The following is a 23,178-nucleotide window of genomic DNA, read 5'->3' on the forward strand; positions in this document are numbered from 1 at the left end:
CCTTCTTTTTAACAGCAGCATAGTATTCCATCGTGTAGATGTACCACAGTTTTCTAATCCATTCATCTACTGATGGGCACTTAGGCTGTTTCCAGATCTTAGCTATGGTGAATTGTGCTGCTATGAACATCTGGTTACATATATCCTTTCTGATAGGTGTTTCTGGTTTCTTGGGATATATTCCTAGTAGTGGGATCACTGGGTCAAATGGGAGTTCCATTTCCAATTTTTTGAGGAACCTCCATACTGCCTTCCATAGTGGCTGCACCAGTCTGCATTCCCACCAGCAGTGCACAAGTGTTCCTTTTTCTCCACATCCTCTCCAGCACTTGTCGTTTGTTGATTTGTTGATGATGGCCATTCTGACAGGTGTGAGATGGTACCTCATTGTTGTTTTGATTTGCATCTCTCGGATGATTAGTGACTTTGAGCATGTTTTCATATGTCTCTTGGCTTTCTGAATGTCCTCTTTTGAAAGGTGTCTATTTAGATCCTTTGCCCATTTTTTGATTGGATTGTTTATCTTCTTTTTGTTAAGTTGTATGAGTTCCCTATAAATTTTGGAGATTAAGCCCTTATCAGATATGACGTTGGCAAATATGTTTTCCCACGAGGTGGGTTTTCTTGTTGTTTTGTTGATGGTTTCTTTTGCTGTGCAGAAGCTTTTTATTTTGATGTAGTCCCATTTGTTCAGTTTCTCTTTAGTTTCAACTGCCCTAGGAGCTGTATCAGTGAAGAAATTGTTTTGGCATAAGTCTGAGATTTTGTTGCCTTTGTATTCTTCTAGAATTTTTATGGTTTCCTGTCGTACATTTAAGTCCTTTATCCATTTTGAGTTTATTCTTGTGTATGGTGTAAGTTGGTGGTCTAGTTTCATTTTCTTGCATATATCTGTCCAATTTTCCCAACACCATTTATTGAAGAGACTATCTTGGCTCCATTGTATGTTCCATGAAGGTAAATATTAATCATTTTCTCAATCGATAGCCTCTGAGAGGTTAAGACACATGCTTAATCATAAAGCGAGTAAATGGCAAAATCCATGTGAATCTGACTGCAGAACTTCTTTTCTCATAATACTAAGAGGGACTTCTCATTTCTTGAAGGGATTATGGTGCAAGATAACGATTGGTGTTGTAAAGAAAAAGCTTTTAGTGCTTCATGAAAAGCTTGCATTAGGAACTCTTAGAATTTAGTAATCTGTTTTTAGGTATTTAGACTTTTATTTTGACCCATATCTATTAGTAGGCATGAATCTGTTCACATTTGATACAGTTTATTAACATCCTAAAATCTTTGTCTTCAAAAGGAGATGGACAGATGGATGCCTTTTGGCCTTCATTCTTCTGATCCTATCAAACTTACGCTTGCTTGGAGGATGGCTTATTTTCGAGATAACTGAACTCATTAAGAAATCCTATATGTACTGTGTCTAGATTATGTGAGCATATACTGGATTAACAGAAAGGGTTAGAGAAATATTGGGGAAACCACCCCCTTACTCATTTTATTTTTCCTTTGTTTTTGAATTTTTTCAGTTGGATGGTGTTGAGATGAAAATTAGTGAACTAGAACATAACTTTGTAGGAAAAAAACAAAACAAAATACCTGGTCAGGTACTTAAACACTTTGCAGTGAATAAAGGCAGGAAAAAGAAGGAAAAACATCCAGGAAGTTTTTCACTTATGAAGCTAGGCAGTTACAGCAGATGCTGGAGCAAGCTGACTTCATGGGGGAATAATTGCACTGATACTCTTTAGAAAGGGAATGACTGTTATTTAATTTGTTTTATAATACATGCAAACATTTCAAATTTCATAAAGGACAGCAATAAAATTTCAAAGCAGAGAATTTTGGAAAATTAATTGAATGGGAAAGAATGCAAATTGAGAAAAGTGTTATAAGTAAGTCAAAATTTTTATTGAAATATGATTGGATTGCTTGAAATGCAAATAAATTAAATTCACAATACAATAGAAATGACTTGTACCTCAGAATTTAATTTAAAAAAGTGATTGAAAACTTTTTTCCATACAAAAGGTACAACTAATAATACAAACAGTACCTCAGTCCACAGAAGCGTATAAAAAGTGATAAAGTTCTTCTGCTTACACAATGTAGTGCCCCTGCTGTGTGTCTTAATTGCTTTTTGAAATGTAGACTGAACTTGAGGGGAACAAAAATATGTTATTTTCTAATGGTGCTTTGCATGAAGTATTTTAGATTTCTTAGTCTAAGCACCAGAGTATTGCCTTTCCTTTCACCACTATGAGAAGAAATGGCTCATACAGGATTTCTGCAGAGATTAATGCCTTTAAAAAAACACAAAACCTCAAGTGTTGTCTATTAAAATACTTTATTTTTTACCCCAAGGGAATAATTTTTATATATGGTTGTTAGGTCAAGTTTTAACTGGGAGGTCTTTTCTATTACTTGTTCAGAGTGTATGTTGGAAGTTCAGGTTAATTTCATACAGTATGATGAAATCTAGGAATTTGGGGAAACTAGTAATCCATAGATATGCTCTTTATATTTGAGATTTATGACATATTTTTCTGCTTTTTAAATTTATTATCACAGCCCTTTGAGGGTTTTAAAAAATAATTTTACTGAGGTATAACTGAAATATATACTATAAAGTGTACAATTTGGTAAGTTTTGAAATAGTATATTCTAATGAAACCATCATTCTAAAAGGTTTCTTGGTACCCTTTCATAATTCCTCCCTCCCCATACCTCCCAACCCCCTTAGCCAACCATTCATCTTCTTTATTTTATTAAAGACTTGTTTGCATTTTCTAAAGTCTTATATACATGGTATCATTTGTCATGCACTCTTAGTTTTGTCTGTCTTTAAAAACAATATTTTTATTGATTTCAGAGAGGAAAAGAGGGGGAGAGAGAGAGATAGAAACATCAATGATGAGAGAATCATTGATCCGCTGCCTCCCATGCACCTTAGCTTTGAATAGAATATATCTTTAACTTACCTACCCTCTAGTGATGTTAGACCACTCCTGTATGGTATAGGTACTTTACAATAGTTTGTTTAAATTTCTCTTCTCCTGTCCTTTCTGTTACTGTTGTCATACGTTTTATTTCATAACCCCCTCATATACAATTACTTTTGTTTAAATAGTTACCTTAAGGAGATTTAAGTAAGAAGAAGAAAAGTATTAAATATCTACTCTTATAGTCATGATTTCTATTGCTCTTCCTTCCTTTGGGTTGATCCACATTTTAGTCTGGTATAATTTTTCTTCTGCCTGAGGCTTCTCTTTAACATTCTTTCAGCTTGTTATTTCTGAAAAAGTCTTTATTTCACTTTTGTTTTTGAAAGATATTTTCACTTGACATAGAATTCTAGGTTGGCAGTATAAAGTACTTTAAAGACGTTGTTGCTGTCTTGCTTACATTGTTCCTGATGAGAAATCTGTTGTCATACGTACCTTTTTTTAAAATATATTTTTATTGATTTTTTATAGAGAGGAAGGGAGAGGGATAGAGAGTTTGAAACATCGATGAGAGAGAAACATGGATCAGCTGCGTCCTTCACACCCCCTACTGGGGATGTGCCCGCAACCAAGGTACATGCCCTTGACCGGAATCGAACCTGCGACCCTTGAGTCCACAGGCCGACGCTCTATCCACTGAGCCAAACCGGTTAGGGCCGTACCTTTGTTTTTATGTGCATAAATTTGTTTTTTTCCCCTCTATGCCTGCTTTCAAAATGCTCTTTGTCACTATTTTTGAGCAATTTGACGTAGCTTTTTTTTTTTTTTTTTTTGGTACTTGGGATTCCTTGAGCTTCTTAGATATGTAAATTTTTTAGTTTTTAACAAATTTAGAAAGTTATGGCTATTGTTTCTCCTGTCTCCCATTCCTTTCTTTCAGGACATTAATGACAAGGATATTAGGGTATTTAAGATTATCCCACAGCTCTCTGATGCTGTTTTCATTTTTAAATAGTTTTTTTCCTCTATGTGTTTCTAATGTTCAGGTGTACTAATTTTTTTTAAAATATATTTTTTAATTGATTTTTTACAGAGAGGAAGGGAGAGGGATAGTTAGAAACATCAATGAGAGAGAAACATCGATCAGCTGCCTCCTGCACTCCTCCTACTGGGGATGTGCCTGCAACCAAGGTACATGCCCTGACCGGAATCGAACCTGGGACCTTTCAGTCCACAGGCCGACGCTCTATCCACTGAGCCAAACCGGTCAGGGCAGGTGGGCAGGTTTACTGATTTTTTTCTTTTTCAGTCTAATGTTCCGTTAATCTTATCCAGTGTATTTTTTAAAAATCTCAGACATTGTAATATTTATTCATAGAAATTCAGTTTAATCTATTTTACATCTTAGTTGTTTCTAACATTTTGAGCGTATGGAATAGTTATAATAACTTTCATGCCCTTGTTTGCTGTTTCTTACATCTGTGTCAGTTCTTGGTTGATTTTGATTGATAGCTTTTTCTACTAATGGTGAGTCTAATTTTCTGTCTTTGTATACTTGGTAATTTTGATTGGATACTGGATATTATGAATTTTATTTTGTTGAGTGCTGATTATATTTGCATTTCTATAAATATTGTTGAGCTTTGTTTGGTGACATGGTGAAGTTAATTGGAAACAGTTTGATCCTTTGATTCTTGCTTTAACATTTGTGAGGTGAGCCCAGTGCAGCATATTCTAGGGCTTATTTTCCACTAATGAAGCAAAACCCTTCTCTTAATACTCTACCTTGTGCTTTCTGAATTGTGAGTTTTTCTTTTTTATTTATTTATTTATTTATTTATTTATTTTTTTTTTTTGCTAAAAGTATTACAAAGGGTATTACATAAGTGCCCTTTTTCCCCCCCTCCCTTGACAAACCCCTGCCCTCCCTTACCCCCCAGTGTCTTATGTCCATTAGTTATGCTTATATAGATGTGAGTTTTTCTTAGTCTGGCTAGAGCAGTGGTTGGCAAACTCATTAGTCATCAGAGCCAAATATCAACAGTACAACGATTGAAATTTCTTTTGAGAGCCAAATTTTTTAAACTTAAACTATATAGGTAGGTACATTGTTATTAACTTAATTAGGGTACCCCTAAGGCTTAGGAAGAGCCACACTCAAGGGGCCAAAGAACCGCATGTGGCTCGAGACCCGCAGTTTGCCAACCATGGGGCTAGTGACCAGGCATTGTTCCTCTAACCCTTCTGGATGATTCTTTTCTTGGCTGTGGGTAGCTTCTTGCTGAATACTTCAGGGGAACTCCCTGCAGCTCTCTCTTCTTTAGCTGTGTGGGAGTTCTTGGACTCGTAGCTATATGTCTCCTTTACTGAGGAGTTAGACTCTTCCTGGGCTGCCCCTTCCTGCATTGTAGTTCAAATCTTTCTTAAGGTAGTAAGCCCGGGCAACTGTATGTGTCAGGAATTTGACATTGGCTTGAAATTTCTCTTTCTTCTGTGAAGCTTCCTTAGTATAATTTTATACATAATATTATTTGTAAATTAGTTTAAGTTGTGTGACTAATTCTGGGTTGACTTTGCAAAAGAGCACATTATCATTGTTTTTATTCTTTCAATGCAGTTAAATATCTCATTTCCTTGGGTTATAAATAATACCACATTGAGTATAAAGTTTCTTCAGATGTGTAGAATTATGGCCTGATTCTAGTGTTTTTATTAATTTTTATTTGTTTCCTTATTTTAGGATGAGTATGGGAATAATAATGAAGAATAGTTGACTTCTATATTATTTTACCTCATTGTTAATGGGACTTTGTTATTTTTATAACTGCCATAGGCTATCATGGCAATGTAACACAGAACCTTAAACCAGCGGTTGCCAACTTTCGGGCCTCTCTGACCACCAGGAGTCCACAGACCACCGGTTGGCGACTGCTGCTCCAAAGGTTTCCTTAAGCCAGTGGTCGCCAACCTTTCAGACCTCACGGACCACCAGTGGCCCGCGGACCACCTGTTGGCGACCACTGCCTTCAACTACTAATCTATGGTGTGACATTGATATAAATATCTGTACATCATGATCTATTTGTTGAAACTTTGGTGAGGTCAATTAAAGTAACATTTGAGTCTTGATGCTGTTATTTGCAGTGTACCTATGTGTCATATGCTCTTAATCTGCCCTGTTCAAACAGAAGTCGCCCCGAGGATGAGTCCATCCACATCCTGAGTGTTGATGAGAAGAACAAGTTGGGAGCCAAGATTATCAAGGCAGAGATGATGGGAAATCTGGTAAGACTTATATGTTCTTTTGGAGAACAGTAATTAAATATTTAACTCCTGATGAGTAATTTTCATATGTTGTTCTTTTGGAGAATAGTAATTAAATATTTAACTTCTGATGAGTAAGTTTGGAATTTTCCTTAGCAATGTGGACATAGCACATTTTGAGGATAACTGCTGCTTATTGATTCTTTAAAGAAATTGAACACTTCTAAAAACAGTACTGTTTGTCTACTTCTAAATAAATTACCTACTTTTCTCTGTCAGATTTCTGAAATTTAAGATCTTAGGGAACTAATGCTTTTTAATTTCTTTTCTACTTTGCTATGTACTTTATCCTTGCATTTCTAACTTACTGAGCTCAGATATCAGGGAGATAAAGATATCACTGACTGTTCCCTCTTTTTTAGTCATGCATTGTTGAGGACATGTATTACTTTCTTATAGTTTTTTACATAGGAACCTAAAATATGAACACTTCAAGAGGATGGTTAATTAATTTATTCAAATTTTAAGGCAATGTGTTTGTGCCTAATAGTGTTTTAGTTACTCTGTATAGGTTAGCTTATTTAACTCCTGTAATAATGTTGTGATTTAAGACTCATTTACCTCAAAATGAAGTAGAAGTAGGGATGATTTGGTAAGAGCTGCATCCATCTATCTATCTATCTATCTATCTATCTATCTATCTATCTGTCTATCTATTATATTGCCACATTGCTGTTATACTAATACATGTTATATTGCACATGGCAGATTAGTAAAGTCGGGTAGCCTTTTATGTCTTGACAGAATAGATTCATGGTCATATGTATGTACTCATCTCAAACGCAAATATAAATAGTCTCTGTGTTTATGTATTTCCTTCATATTCTTGTCTTCCCTAAAATATGTCCTCGGTATACTCTCAGTTCAGCACTCTATAGTAGAACTAAAGGTGGCCAAACAAGACACATATTTTTATTCAGTTGTGTGTCTGATAAAAGGCATATCTTATGTATGCTGCTCTTCCACTTTGAATCTGGTCCTTGGTAACACTGAACTTCAACTCAGAACTTTACCAGAAATTGGAAAGAGACAAACCAACAATAACAATAGCAAAAAAATAAAGTTTGAGTTCTGAAAGCACAAAGAATCAGTTAAAATAATGAAGGAGAGGTCACCAAGTTAGGAGGTTAACATGTTAAAGGAATTATTCCTGTGTTTATGGAACCACTGCAACAGAGTGCTATTTTTTGCTTGTCATATAAATTTGTTTATTTCTTTGTGATTTATTGTTTTGTTTGTCAGCTATCTACATATATAAAAGCCTAAGCAACTGTTATGACCAAATGACCAGAATGACTAGTCGACCAGTTGCTATGATGTGCAGTGACCACCAGGGGGCAAACGCTTAGCGCAGGAGCTGCCTCCTGGTGGTCAGTGCTCTCCCACAGCCAACCTCCTGTGGCGCCTCCCCGTGGCCATCTGGCCCCTCCCCCCCACCAGCCAACCTCCTGCAACCCCTCTCCTCTGCAGGCCACCCTCCTGCAGCCCCTTCCCCCGGCCAGCCGGTTCCCCCATCGGCCCTGATCAGGGGGGGCCAGCCGGCTAACCTTCCACTGCCTCTCCCCCTGGCTGGCCAACCTCTCATGGTCCCTCCCCATCTTGGCCACCGGTACCTCCGATAGGCCCTGATCCAGGGGGCCGACTGGCCAACCTCCCAGGGCCCCTCTCCCCGGCCGGCCGGCCCCCCCTATAGGCCTCTATCGCTGGCCAGGCTGAGGGACCCCACCCATGCATGAATTTGTGCACTGGGCCTCTAGTTTTATATACATTCCTATATACTTTCTAGAGTAAAAATGAAATATGTTCAGAGTTTTTATCTAAATTACTTATCAACAATAAAGAAAGTAATATTTTAAGTCTTGTGATGTCTTCCTTCGTACAGATAGGTGTGAGTTTGAGGATTGAAGTTGATAATATCTAAGAAACTATAAAAATGTCATTCTTAAAGTTATGTATTTCCTTTATCTTCTGATCTTCCCTAAAATATATATCCTTGTAATTATCTATTTTCAATGTATAAATTAACGCTGCAGGTATTTGAGAAGTTTGACATGAAGATTGATTTGTTTAGAAGTAATGTACTGGGCTATGGTTTGGTAACTGTGTTTTTGTTGGTGGCTACATAGCTGTTTACTATGCTGTTTTTCTTTCTATTATATACATTTGAAATATGACACAGTGAGGGATTTAACTATATATTCACACGTATTTTTCTTGTTTTTCTGTTTGAAGGAATTAGCTGAGCAACTTAAAGCCCAACTTGAAAAAGCAAATAAATTCAAAGAAACTATATCATCAAAAAAATCTGGGATAGAGGTAAGTATTAAAAGTTAGGTTTGTAGGTATATGATTACCTTGTATAATACTACTCAGCATTGGTAATATTTTAATATAAAATGTATCTAACTGTGTGTGTGTGTGTGTGTGTGTGTGCGCGCGCGTGTGCGCGTGCGAATGTGTATTCTTGTTTGCTTGTTTTTAAAATTTATTTTTATATGAATTGCCTTACATTCCACTAGTGTGCCTGATGGACAAAAGGCTAGGCCAAGGAGACCTGGTTTTATGGTGGACTCTGTCATTTACTGACTGTTTGATTTCGTGCAAGTCAGACTGGTTTTTAAATTCTTCCCCTAGAGAATGGGAGACATGAGTTTGGTGTCCATTTTATGTAAAACAAATTATTTTGTTCCATGATTCATTTATCCATCTATTAGTGAACAAAACAGATAAAAACACCTGCCTGCATAGAGTTTCATGTGGGTAGGGAGAGAGACAGTAAACAATAAAAATAATAAATTAGCATATAGAAAGTTATACATCCCACGGAAAAGTGGGGGATCTTGAGTACCTGGTGTGCTGGTAGCTTGGGGTATACAGACAAAGTTCATTTGAAAAGTGACATCCATACAGAGACTTAAGTGAAGCAGTGAATCTCTGTGTCTGAGTGCAGAGCATTTTGGGCATAAGGAATTTTTAAAGGTCCAAAGATGGTAACGTGTCCGATGTGTAGGGAGAACAGGGAGACCAGTGTTGTTGGAGTTGAATGAATGAGAGTGAAGTAGGAGCTCTAAATCAGAGAGACTATTGGAGGCCAGTTCATGTTAAACTTGAAAGTCAGAGTAAGTAAATGGCCTTTTATTCTAGGTGAAATAAAAGCTATTAAGAGTTTTGAGCAAATAATATATTTTGACAGGACCAACCTGGCTTCTTTGTTAAAAATAAATTGAAGGAGAATAAGGGCAGAAATTAGAGTCTAGTTCGCTTTTGCAATAATACACATAAGAAATTATACTGTCTTTGACCAAGATAGTAGCTGAGAAGATTGCTAGAAATGATAAGATTTTTGCATATGCGTAAATGTTTTCTATACATATTTTGAAAGGAGAGCTGACAGATTTATGATGGTTTTGATGGACGGGGGAGTATGAGATAAAGCCATATCTTATTCATCTTTTTAGACACATGTATGCCTTTGGATTATATAATATAAAAATAATTCTGAATGTTACGGATTCATTGACTAAATAGAATGAAATGAATATTAAAAAATGAAAAGTCTGGTGTTTTTTATTTGCTATTTATAGCAGTTATGGACATATCTTTTTAGATTGCTCACAGCTTCATTATTAAAGCCAGCTAATCTCCAAAATATATTAAATTATCAGTTAAAATTTGGATTTTTTTGTTGGGTCCTTAATAAGATCCTCAAGCATTCTCAGTTAAAAGGTGGGCTAATTTTTTTTGTGTGTGTGTGAAAGATATTTTCCATAATTAAAAATCAGTTCACCAGTGAAAGAAGCATTGTCAACTTACTTTTTCCTTTCAAAAAGTGACAGTGTTTGGTAATTTTTTACTAATTCATTTTATTAGAGACATGGAGTAATAGAAGGAGCATATAATGGAAAGCTAGGGATAGAAATTGCATGCAGTTTGGAAGCCAAAGATCTAGATTTGGGCCTGGAGCTTTGTCACTTTTTGTATGTGATCCTTAGTATCCTCATTAGTAAAGTGTGGCTTAATAATACCTGTGTTACAGGGTTGTTAAAATTAAATGAAGTATGTTTTAGAACTTTATACAGTTATATCAATATTAACTTTAATCAGGAAAAATTATCTTGGTTTGTTTTTGATTAGGAAAAATATAAGGCAGTTTTTAGATTTCACTGCTATTGTATGAAGTCTATAACATTTGCTGTTCTTAAATTTATATATTTTGTATCTGTCAAAATAACTAATTTTTTTCACATCTGAATGAATTCTATTTATTTTTAAAATATATTTTAATTTCAGAGAGGAAGGAAAAGGGAGGAGATAGAAACATCAATAATGAGAGAGAATCATTGGTTGGCTGCCTCCTGCAGGCCCCCCACTGGGGATCGAGCCCGCAACCTGGGCATGTGCCCTTAACGGGAATTGAACCTGGGACCCTTTAGTCTGGAGGTTGACACTCTATCCATTGAGCCAAACCGGCTAGGGTGAATTCTATTATTTTAATGTAAGAAAATTCTAAAATGTTAATCAACATTTAAAAAATTTTTAAACCTTCTCCTTGCCTCTGCCCACCCCCATCCTGGCAAATGCAGAAAAGAACCTGGTTAGAAATATAATTTAAATTTATATTCTCATAGGTAGCTTCTATGTAAAAATTACAAAGAAGCATTGATGTAAGAAGAAAGAAGACTGAAGAACTGAATTGATTTTTCATATTATGCTAGAGCCAGATATTCTACTGGCTCTAGAAAATATCTGTTTCACAAAATTAAAATCTTTAGTGGCCCTGAATAATCCACTTTTAAAATTATGAAATAACTATAGTCTAGCCTTAAATATTATTTATAATTTTTAATAATGATCTTTACATGAATATTTAATTTTTTCAAACTTGTACATGTTTCATATCCTGTCAGCAACTTTTTGAGAGAGAGGTTAGGCAGGTTAGTATATGCCAATTTGACAAGAAATAAAACTGAGGCTAAAATGAATGTGTACCTTTATTTTAATTCTAGAGCATGCTGTAGAAGAATTTCAGGATTAACAAGATGACTTGAGCATCTTAAAAGATGTGGTTATGAAATATATTATCAGTTTACATGGTGGTCTCTATAACCTAAAGGATTTGAAAAATTATTGAGCAGCATTTCTGAGTTTATGAGTAGGGTAGGTACATTAATGCTTTGAGGCCTTCACTCTATGAAAACAGCAATCACAGCCAAAATATAAAATGAACAATTTGGAAGAGATATAACATGGCTCAAAAATAAAGACACACTTCTCTGTGAATAGGAAACTGAACAGAAACATAAAACAATAGGGATCTGGAGCTTGCAGGGATCCAACTTCAGAGCTAGGCAGCTTGGCTGAGAATTGAGCTCATCTGATGTGATAGAGCTTAAAAGATCCCCTCACATGGCATCTCTATACCTGAACCAGGGTTCAGGGTTCCTGTAAATGAGTCTGGGAAACGCTTTGAATACTTAAGTCGGTAGCTCATAGGAAATTGTTTGAGATGGGAAGTATAGAGAAAGTGGACATAACCTTGCTGCCATGTGAAATATCTCCAATATCAGTGTGAAATATTGTAAGAACTGGGAATCCTGATAGGCTGAGTAGAGACAGTGTCAAAATTACCAGGTAGTGAGAGGTAAGAGTAGACAGAGACAGAAAGGAAGGGAAAACTCCCATGACATAAGCTTGCATACTAGCATACCAGAAAACATTAGTTTTCCCTTAGAAAGATAGTAAAAAAATAATTGGGATATAAACACTCATTGCCAGCAAGTTTAAAAATGGTAGCACAATCTTAAAATAGTTTTCAAATTAATTATGTTTAGTAGCTTCAGTTATGAGAACATAATCATAAAAGGAATAAGATATTATGAAATAAAAGCAAGCAAAAGTAAAGCAATAATAATGGATATGAAGTGAATATTCTACAAATTTTAGGGATGTGATGGGATAAATCCTTGGCAGGACTCAGTCAAAGAAAGAAAGAATTAATTAAATGAAAGGTAGCTAAAAATTAGAGCTAATATTTATCACTTACTTTTATACCTAGGCATTGTTCTAAATACTTGCCAGGTATTAGTTTATTTGATCCTGAAAACACCTTATTATTTTGTTTATTTTACAGATGAGGAAATTGAGGGATTGAATAACTTGCAAGGTTATAGAATGAAGCAGGATTGGAACATGGGCATTCTGCCTCTAGAGTGCTCACGAGCACACTGTGCTACCTGTGGTGTTAGCCAATAACACAGAAGAGAAAAGAGAAAATATTTCAAACAGTAGATATGAGATATGATGGATAGATGAAAGCTGAAATTACTGAGATAGAAAACCAAAAATAAGTGGAAGCGATAGAAAAAACAAACAGCTATACAGAAGAGGTTTTTTGTTGTTCTTTTAAAATCCTAATAAAATAGCTAAGCCTCTAAGACTGAACAGCAGATGGGTAGGGGGAAGCGAGGAGTGGAAATAGAAAACAAAAAATGAACAGTATTAAGAATTGAAAAGAGGAGATATAACTAAAGCTGCTGTGAGTCCTTCTGATGCCTTTATGTGATTAAGGTGCCACCTTTGAGCAGATATCTTGGTGTAAATAAAAAAAATAGCCTTGAATCAGGATATATATTTCATGTACCTTGGTGTTCAGTCAGCTCGCTGCCCGGCTGGCCATTTTTGTACATAGTGAACACGCTTCTCTGTGGACATAACTAGATATTCAGTAGAGACTGTTAAAAAATTATGAAAATACTAAGAACAATATTTACTGCTTATTTCTTGAAATTTTAAAAGATGAAAAATGGAAACAGATGCCATATGGCTTTCAATGATGACAAATTTGCAGAATACCAACTGGAGGGAAAATCTGATCTAGTGGAAGACTCTTAACTTCCAAAGTGCTAGAAACTAGAAAAGGCTTTCAAATAAACATTCAGAATTTTTGATACCAGTTTTGAATCAAAGTAATATAGGCTTTTCCTTTTCTTTTTCTTTTTAATCAATGTGGTAATGCAAATAGGGCTAACAGGCCTGTGTCAGATAAGCAGTGGCTAGAGCTGTTTCCAGACTTTATCCGATCCTAGAGGCAGCCACTTTTAGTTGTTAGCTGTTTATTTCTGGCTTTTACGTCTTTATTTCTAAGCAAATTTGTTTCTTGATTCTATAATAGACACTGCTAAGCCAAATTATATTATGATTGCCTTTATCTAAAAAAATTTTTGTTCTTAATTGGCATTAATATTTTCTTTGTTTAGTTTGCTTTTTTTGGCCTGATTGTTGATCCTGACACAGATTCCTAAATAACCCCCCATATTGTGTATTGACGTAGTAGCAAATATAGGACTTGCCTATTGTTTCTAGTCCTCTTAATGTGTTGGGTACCTAAAGTGAGAGAATTTTGTGTCCATTGTATTAGCATGCCTAAGGAGCAGAAAGTAGAAAAGTGGAAGACGAGGAAAGTTGAAGGGACAGTGGTTTACCTGTGGGAGCATAAGCAGTCTATCTGAGGCAAATAATTCCAATTCTCAAGCATTTGTTGACTCCCAACTGTGCCAGGTGCTGCAGATAACCAGGTAGTATATTGCTTGGTCATTGGCCTAGAAGAGTTGCAGAGACATATCATTGTAAACAGATAATTAATTACTTAAAAGACTTATGTTCTAGCAATATAAGTATGCCTAAACTTATTTAAGAAGTAAAAAGTACAATAAATTAACAAAAAGTATGAAGAGCTAAAGAAAAAGTGAATTTGAAGAGGGTTTTAGTATTTGAATTTGAAGGCCTATATACTATATTAAGGTGCTTGGCGTTTATTCCATTATCTAGTACAGTGTTTGTCAGAACTGTGGTGCAGGATCAGATGTTTTGTGATTTTTAAATTTTCAAGTCCATCGTCGACTAACAGTTTTGTAAAAACAATAAAATTGTAGAAAAATTAAGTAAAGATATAAAATATATGTCCACAATTTATTTGTATTAAACCAACATAAGATTACTCTTTAAGATTGTTTTAAAAGTTTTAAACACTCATTTTTGTGTTTAATTCATTCTGGCTGGTAGTTCTCAGATTGGCACTGGTCAGTGGACCACACTTTGAGTGGTCTTGATTTCCTCGATGATACGAGGTCTTGGCAGGGTTTTCAACAAAGAATGGCATATTTATATTTGTGTTTAACATGTTTTTTTTTTTTTTGACAGTATAAGTGATAATTAGTTTTAGGCTAGAAGGCTAGAAGCCAAGGAACCTGGAATCATCCTCATTGAATGGTAGCTTGAAATGGAACAGAAATTGAAATTGACTTTCTTTATATTGATAATTCATGTAGAGAATAATTCTTTCAAAATGCTATAAGCTTGTAGGCAGGTCTATATTTCTTTTAGTTACTACATAAAGTAGGTACTTTAAAAAAATGAATGAATGGGTCAGAGAGGTAAGGCAGAATCAGGAAAGTAATGTTTAAAACTGTCATCTTTTAATATTGTCTAGATGAAAACTTTATTTGAAGTTCACTTCTATGATTGCTTTAAAAAACAATAAAATAAACTTTGGATATTTTTTCCTACTTTTTCCCAGTGAAGATTATGGTTATTTTATGTTATAAGGGGTAATGAAAGTCCAGGAGACTTAAGATAATCCATAATATTATGTGAAAACTAGAATTATTTTTATACTTTTATATCCTTGTTGTTATTAAATATAAGCATTCAAGACTCTTTGCAATAATTTTGCAAGTTATCTCTAAATCTTCCCATAGAATGAAGACCAGCAAGAAGTGATTCTTGTCAGAACAGATCAGTCTGGGAGAGTTTGGCCTGTGAACACACCAGAGAAACCTCTGGAATCTAAAGGAGGAAGAAGGAAGAGACAGATGGTATGTTTCAGATATTTTTTAAAATTCAGAATTCCTTTTTTCCCCTTGGGGCTTTCTTTGCATCAGACTATGTACTTCAAAATATTTTATGAAAGGTCTCTGTATAATGCAAATATTAGAAGGCAATAAATTATGTTATTACTCTTATTCTTACTAAAATCCCCTTGCCTTTTATAAAATGGAATCTAATTTAACTACAGTTTTCAAATAACTGGTGAACATTGACTGTTTAAAGGAATTTTAACTTCAGTGTACATTTCTTTGACGTTGTTTTTAGCTTCTTTTTATATACTTACCATAGCTTTTACTGGTAGGGAAAACCTTAGTCTCTCAGACCTGTTATCTGTATTAGCTAATTTGAAACCTGGTGGTGGGATATCCATTGTCTTAGTTATGTAGTTGCTGTGATCCTTTATAAACCTAATTTTCTTTTCCATCTTTCCCTCTAGCTATTAGTTTTTAGCACTACATTGACGTTCTTGAGATGGCGAAAGCAATGTATCCAGTTTTCCCAAACTAGGTTTTTTGTTTTAAATTTGTAAGATCAGACAAGTGGTGATTTGGTCCGCAGAAGATTAGTTCATTCAGAATTTTTCTGTCAGGTGTTTATTATTTGCTTGTTGAGTGCCTGTGTTGCTAGAGGTAGTAATGGACTCATTCAACAAATAGGCCTGGAATAGGTAGCTCTTCTAATGAAATGTGAGGTCTAGGGGTTTGAAGGGGTATGTGGCAGGAGAATAGTCAAGGTTTGAATTATATTGAAATGACAGGACTGGCTAGGGGTTCACAGATGCATTGCCAGATAGCATCAAGGCCCCCCCCCCCCTTTTTTTTTAATATTTTATTGATTTTTCACAGAGAGGGAGAGGGATAGAGAGTTAGAAACATCGATGAGAGAAAAACATCCATCAGCTGCCTCCTGCACACTCCCTACTGGGGATGTGCCTGCAACCAAGGTACATGCCCTTGACCGGAATCGAACCTGGGACCCTTGAGTCCACAGGCCGACGCTCTATCCATTGAACAAACCGATTAGGACTCAAGGGTTCTTTTTGAGTTGCCTGCTACCAGGCAATCTAGGTATAGGAATAAAGAGGGTAGACATACTCATTCAGGACTGAGGTTTGCTTTTTGGGTATAATGAAAGGATATCAGAGCTAGAAATTAAGGGTCTGGAGCTAGAGAGTGACTGAAGTCATGGATATGAGATTTAAGCTAGTGAAGACAGGAATAGTTGGGAAAAAATATTGGGGATGTGGTTCCAAGATTTCAAAGAAGTTAAAGAGCAGGTTTTATTTGTATAAGGGAATGTGAAACTAGTATTGGAGAGAGGGGGGTTGATTTTGGAAGACATGAAATAGCTCTTTTATTTTTCACATGTATAGAAACAACTGATAGGAAAAACTTGGGATTGATTTAGATAAGAATCAGAATACCAGCTTGTTTCTGATAGAGCTGTTTGCAGTGGGTTTGCTAATACCTCTATTTTAAATATGCTTACTTGCAATCTGGATAACTGCAGACTTCCCTCCACAGGGGTAGGTAGTTGCTACTACAGGGAGAAGAGCAGAGAGGAGAGAAGGGATAAAACAATTCTGCCTTTTCCCCCAAACTCAGAAATCAGAGAATGTCATGCCTCCGTTCCTGGGGAAGAGGAAAGGAAAGGGGCAGAAAAGTAGGGATTATTTTTCTAATGGGAATTCTTCCACGTGGACGCAAATAGACTAGGGATTAACTAGAAGGAAAGATTGTGACACGTAGTGGGATTTGTACATTTAATATCAGATTTATAGGTAATTCATTAAAATGCTTGAGAAATTCATGTTTTCACTAAGTTAATAATCTTCATTTTGCCATAGGCTTCAACCCATGAGGAAAAAGAAAGGGTCAGATACTTTCATGATGATGATAATTTAAGTCTAAATGATTTAGTCAAGAATGAGAAGATGGGAACAGCAGAAAATCAGAACAGACTTTTTATGAGAATGGCATCTAAGGTAAGCTATATTCCTGGGATACCTTTGAATTTTGAGAAGCTGGTTACTCAGTAATGATCTACATTTTAGGCAGAGCTGATTCTTTCTAATCTTGATTTATTTTATTACATTAAAACCTGTGTAAGACATATTAGGGATATGCATTTTGGAATTGATTTGATTGGGAAGTATATATTTAGGATTTAGTTTGTTTTTAATTAATAAACTCTGATTTAATTTTTTAATATATTCCCTAAAATTTTTAATTATATATTTGATCTACCATTTTAAGGAAAAGTTTTGGGCCAGAATTTTATGTTGATAGTGTGCAGCTAGCCTGTTTTATCTTAACGTTCCTCCAATTCTTCATAATTATGCCAGAGGAGTATATTTGGTGTAATATATTATAGATTATAGAGAAGACATCTTGGAATAATTTTGTCTATTTATATGAAAATTTTATATTTACATGAAAATGTATATTAATACCTAATTATGGGTAGTAGGATAAATTTTTGTTTCAAATAGTGTTTTTTTGTTGCAATTTCTATTATAATTCTTACCAAACACTACTACTAAAATTCTCATATAAAAGAGAAGCATAACCCTGGCTGGGTTGCTCAGTTGGTTGGAGCACCGTCCCATGCACCAAAACATTTCTGGTTCCATTTACGGCCAAGGTGCATACTCAGGTTGTGGGTTCGCTCCCCATGTCGGGGTGGGTGTGGGAGGAAACCCATTGGTGTTTCTCTATCACATCGATATTTTCTTTTTCTCTTCCTCTTCCCCTCTCTTAAAAATTTTTTTAGTAAAAGCATATCCTCTGGTGAGGATTAAAAATAAAGAGAGAAATATTTAAACTTAGCGCTATAACAAGGTTTGACCCCACTGGAAAAATTCAGTTCACTGCCTGTATTTGCAAATAAAGTTTTATTGTAACACAACTATGCACATTTGTTTACATGTAGCCTATGTTTGTTTACACTCTATAGTGGCCAGGTTGAATAGCTGTGGCAGAGACTTTAATAGCCAACAAACCTGATAATATTTACTATCTGGTCCTTTACAGAAAAAATTTGCTCATCCCTGCTTTATGATACCTGTGCTTACTATATGATGATAGAAGTTTGAACTAGGTATTTAAAGGACATGAGGGAGACTTTGTAATGTACCTTTTCAGACTTAAAAAACAAACAAACAAAAAACGATTGAACATATTACCTGGTGAAAAAAAGTAACTTAATAAAAACTAGAATGGAGGTAACCAAGGTATCTGAGTGTGTATGTGTCTGTGGCGGGGAGTAAAACAAACTTGGGTTTAAATAGAAATGGTCATTCTTCCCATTACCAAGAATTGTGTGGGATCTTACATGTAAGCCCATGAGGATTATTTTCTCTCTATTTTGGAGAAAGTACTAGAAATCGTATAAGGGTCTGGAAATTCAATGTGTAAAGAAAGATATCATAAAACTAAAGAATATTCAGCTCTAGAAAGGGACTTGACTAATCTTGCTAACCTTTCACATTTTACTGATGGTGAAAGTAAGATTCTGAGATAATGAAATGGCGTATGCAAGGCTAAGTAACTTTTCCAAGTTCCCATAACTAATGATTTGCAAAAGCCCGCACCGTAAGCCTCAACTATTAACTCCAAGGTTAGCTTTTTTTCATTAAACAGCACTGCCTTTCAGATGACTCAGGCTAATGGATGGTTGTTGATTGTTGCCTAAATTTAATTGTTTTTGTATAATTTCCATGTGTCATTTGTTGGTATTTGGGAATAAGTGGTATGTGCTTTGCTCTTTCTTAAAATACATTCTACTGACTCCAACATTCTTTAAATATAAACTCTTCCATTTAAAATCTAAGACGTCAGTGTTCCCTTGGCAACGTAAACTTGGGCACATCTTTGTGAGATCTATATACATCTTTCCTCATTAATTTTGTTAGCACTGTGGGCAGTAATTTTATACTTTTTGTTCTGATAGTGCGGTAAAAATGGACTGGAGGGGAAGGAAAATGGAAGGTACAAGAAAAGGAAGAAAAAGACTTAAAGTAATTAGGGTTTTATCTTAAATTGTAAGAAAACAAGATTTTATTTTCTAATAAAAGATGCTTGTATTTCTATTGATTTATTTTTCTGAATTTGTGTCATTCAAGGCTTGATATATTTTCTTATGGAAGTAGTCTTTAAAATTTACAAGTACATATTTTCATAAAGAATCTAAATCCTTTATTTTTTTATTTTCAATTAACTGAAATATTAATAACAAATCTTGAGATTAAGTGACACACCTTTCTTGAAAGCATGATTATACAAAGGTAAGGAATATCAAAATTGCCAACTTCTTTCATTGCTTCAGTTCTCTTATAACCATTCTATTCTTTGAATTTGAGAGGCTGGAATTAGAAGGACAGTTTCAGTTTTGATAAAAATTTGATTAAAAAATTATCATAAAAGTTGAAATACTTTTGTAAGAATTAGACTACAATCTCTATTTCATTGTTGGCAATCTTTGTGTAATAATGCAATATTCCTTAAGTAGATTTATTACAAATGAATTTCTGCATAATGCTAAAAAAGCTTTCAGTTTTCATATAATTTTTTTAAAAAATATGTTTTTATTGATTTTTAGGGAGAGAGGAAAGGAGAGAGATAGAGAGAAACATTGATGAGGGAGAAACATCATCAATTAGCTGCCTCCTGCACGCCCCCCTTTTGGGGATTGAGCCCATAACCAAGACATGTGCCCTGACTGGGGATCATACCTTGATCTCTTGGTTCCTGGATTGACACTCAACCACTGAGCCACACCGGCTGGGCTAATTTTTCTTAGTATCATCTACACTAATAAAAGAGAAACATGGTAATTGGCGTACGACCACTACCCTTTTTATTGGCTAATCAGTGAGTATATGCAAATTAACTGTCAGCCAAGATGGCGGCCGGCAGCCAGGCACTGAAGCAAGCATGAGGCTTGCTTGCTGCAGACTCCAACGTTCCCCACCTCACTTGCAGGCCTCTCAGTTGCAACTCTAAGCAACTATATACTATGTTGCAAATAAGAAGGTAAACAAAACTCCAGAAACCGGCTTTCATTCAGCCGGGCTTTAGCAACATTGTATCCATGTTTTCAGCAGCGAGGCCTCAGAGCTAAAGCTGGCCCAGAATAAAAAAAAAAAAAAGAAAGAAAACAAGGAGCGGTTGGAAGCTTCAGTCACTCGCTTCCGGAAAACAGCCCTCAGCCCCTCACCCAGACTGGCCAGGCACCCCAGTGGGGACCCCCACCCTGATACAGGACACCCTTCAGGGCAAACCAGCCAGCCCCCACCCATGCACCAGGCCTCTATTCTATATAGTAAAAGGGTAATATGCCTCCTGGCACCGGGATCAGCATGACAGGGGGCAGCGCCCAAACCCCCTGATCGCCCTGCGGCTCTGTGTGTGACAGGGGGGAGCTCCCCAATCCCCTGATTGCCCTGCGGCTCTGTGTTTGACAGGGTGCAGCGCACTAACCCCCTGATTGGCCCTGCTCTGTGTGTGACAGGGTGCGGCGCCCCAACCGCCTCCCCACGGGCCCTGCTCTGTGTGTGACAGGGTAGAGCCATAACCTCCCCATTGGCCCTGCCCTGAGTATGACAGGGTGCAGCACCCCAACCCTCTTATCTGCCCTGCTCTGTGTGTGACAGAGGCAGCGCCCCAAACCCCTGATCAGCCCTGCTCTGTGCATGACAGGGGGTGGCGCCGCAACCTCCCCATCGACCCTGCCTTGAGTGTGACAGGGCATGGTGCCCCAACCCCCCAATCGGCCCTACCCTGAGCGTGACTGAGGGTGGCATCGCAACCTCCCGATCTGCCCTGCTCTGTGCATGACGGGGCGGCGCCCCAACTCCCCAATCGGCCCTGCTCTGAGCCTGACCAGGGGCTGCACCTAGGGATTGGGCCTACCCTCTGCCACCCGGAAGCAGGCCTAAGCCAGCAGGTCGTTATCTCCCGAGGGGTCCCAGACTGCGAGAGGGCACAGGCCGGGCTGGGGAACCCTCCTCCCCTCCCGAGTGCACAAATTTTTGTGCACCGGGCCTCTAGTATTTATATAATAAAAGCCTAAGCAACCATTACTGTGGAACAACCAGAACAACCAGTCGCTTTGATGCTCACTGACCACCAGGGGGCAGATGCTCAACGCAGGACCTGCTCCCTGGTGGTCAGTGCGCTCCCACAGGGGGAGCACTGCTCAGCCAGAAGCTGAGCTCATGTCTGGTGAGTGCAGTGGGGGTGGCGGGAGCCTCTTCCACCTCTGTGGCAGCGCTAAGTACCAGCGAGCTGAGTGGTAAGGAGCAGCGAGCAAGGGGTCCCGGACAGTGAGAGGGGTCCCGCCCCCCCAGTGCATGAAATTCACTTTTTTTTTATAAGATGCCACTTCGTTATAATTCAGATTTTTTTTTAACTCAGACATCATAATAGGAAAACAAATTAGTTTTCATGGTTAGAAGACATTTAACATTTTTGTATACTTGGTGTTTAACCATTAATTCGCTAACATCTTCCATTTCCAAGCTTTAATTTGGAAACTGCTACATTAAACAGAATCAAAGTAATAATTTAACTCCCTAATTCACATGGATGGTCATTATAATGAATACAAAGAACTTTCCTTGCTGTGATAATGCGATCACAATCCCTCTGGAACAGTTTCTTGGCTGTGACATTATTGGCATTTTGGGCTGACTAACTCTGTTGTGGGAGGACTCTGTCTATTGTAGAATGTTTGGCAGCATCCCTGGCCTCTACCCAGGAGATACCAATAGCATCCAAATCCACCCCACGTTGTGACAACCAAAAACGTCTCCAGGTATTTCCAGATGTCCCCCCAGTTGAGAATACTACTCTTGCAGAGAATAACTACTGTTTTTTGAGGTCTTGGTATATATCAGGCTCTTCACATACATTGATGCTTCTAATTATCTGACAGCGTTGGTATTAACCCCATTTAATAAACAAAAACTGATGCTCAGAGATATTCAGTAGTTTGCCTTATCCCTTTCCTGAACCTGGTCCATTTTCCAAGTTTTTCCTTTATCAGTACGTGGTGCTACTATCTAGCCTACATCAGAAAGTTAAGATTTTTCAGCGCTGCCTCTCTTTCCCTCATTTTCCACATCAAATCTGTCACCAATCTTGTCCTCCCCCTACACCTAATCACTCTGCTTTTCTTCGTTCCCACTGCTACACCAGGTCTGTGAAAATAGCCTGGTAACTGGTTTGCTGGCATTTCTTCTTGCATTTTTCCAGTTCTTTCTTAACTCTACCTCACTAAAGGCAGACTAACTGCCCTCCCAACCCCCCGCAACAATGTATATCTGATCCTTTGGCCTCTATGTTAAGACATTTCAAATGGCATTTGGTTGCTATTAGGTTAAAGACCAGATTCTTGTTAATGGCCTAACAAGAGCTGGAATGGTCTGCTCTCTTCCTCTCCAGCCTCATCTTGAATCTTGTTTTCTTTGCTTTGCTTCCTCTGTTCCAGCTATGGTGACTTTCACTCAGTTCCTCAAATATGCTTTATTTCCCACTGCCACAAACACGTTGCACATGCTGTTTCTGCTATACCACCTTCTGTCTACTTGACTCTTCCTATACATATATATATCTCACCTTTATTATTCTTTCAGGAAGGCTTTTTTCATCTCTGCATATTTCATTCCTCTATTAGGATCTCAAATTGCCAGCACAGCTCTAACTCGACTTTTCTACTGAGCAACCCTTTAGTAAGTCTATCTTCTCACTGCTGTATAGGTCAGTGATGGTGAACCTTTTGAGCTCGGCGTGTCAGCATTTTGAAAAACCCTAACTTAACTCTGGTGCCGTGTCACATATAGAAATTTTTTGATCTTTGCAACCATAGTAAACAAAGACTTATATTTTTGATATTTATTTTATATATTTAAATGCCATTTAACAAAGAAAAATCAACCAAAAAATGAGTTCACGTGTTTCCTCTGACACGCGTGTCATAGGTTCGCCATCACTGGTATAGGTTCTGTATTTTT

General features: G+C 36.9%; 1 protein-coding gene across 1 annotated transcript in view; it reads left to right on the plus strand.

The window, feature by feature from the left end:
* CWF19L2 (CWF19 like cell cycle control factor 2) overlaps nucleotides 1–23,178 on the plus strand; it is a 94,471-nt gene that overhangs the window by 37,386 nt on the left and 33,907 nt on the right. The window contains exons 9-12 of the mRNA XM_070425989.1: nucleotides 6,143–6,239; nucleotides 8,511–8,594; nucleotides 15,035–15,151; nucleotides 17,011–17,148. Of these exons, the coding sequence (XP_070282090.1) occupies nucleotides 6,143–6,239; nucleotides 8,511–8,594; nucleotides 15,035–15,151; nucleotides 17,011–17,148 (436 nt within the window). The remainder of the gene's footprint in view (nucleotides 1–6,142; nucleotides 6,240–8,510; nucleotides 8,595–15,034; nucleotides 15,152–17,010; nucleotides 17,149–23,178) is intronic.

Source organism: Myotis yumanensis, unplaced genomic scaffold (assembly GCF_028538775.1).
Source record: "Myotis yumanensis isolate MYYU_CA2020_CCGP unplaced genomic scaffold, mMyoYum1.0.hap1 SCAF_10, whole genome shotgun sequence".
Lineage (NCBI taxonomy): Eukaryota > Metazoa > Chordata > Mammalia > Chiroptera > Vespertilionidae > Myotis > Myotis yumanensis.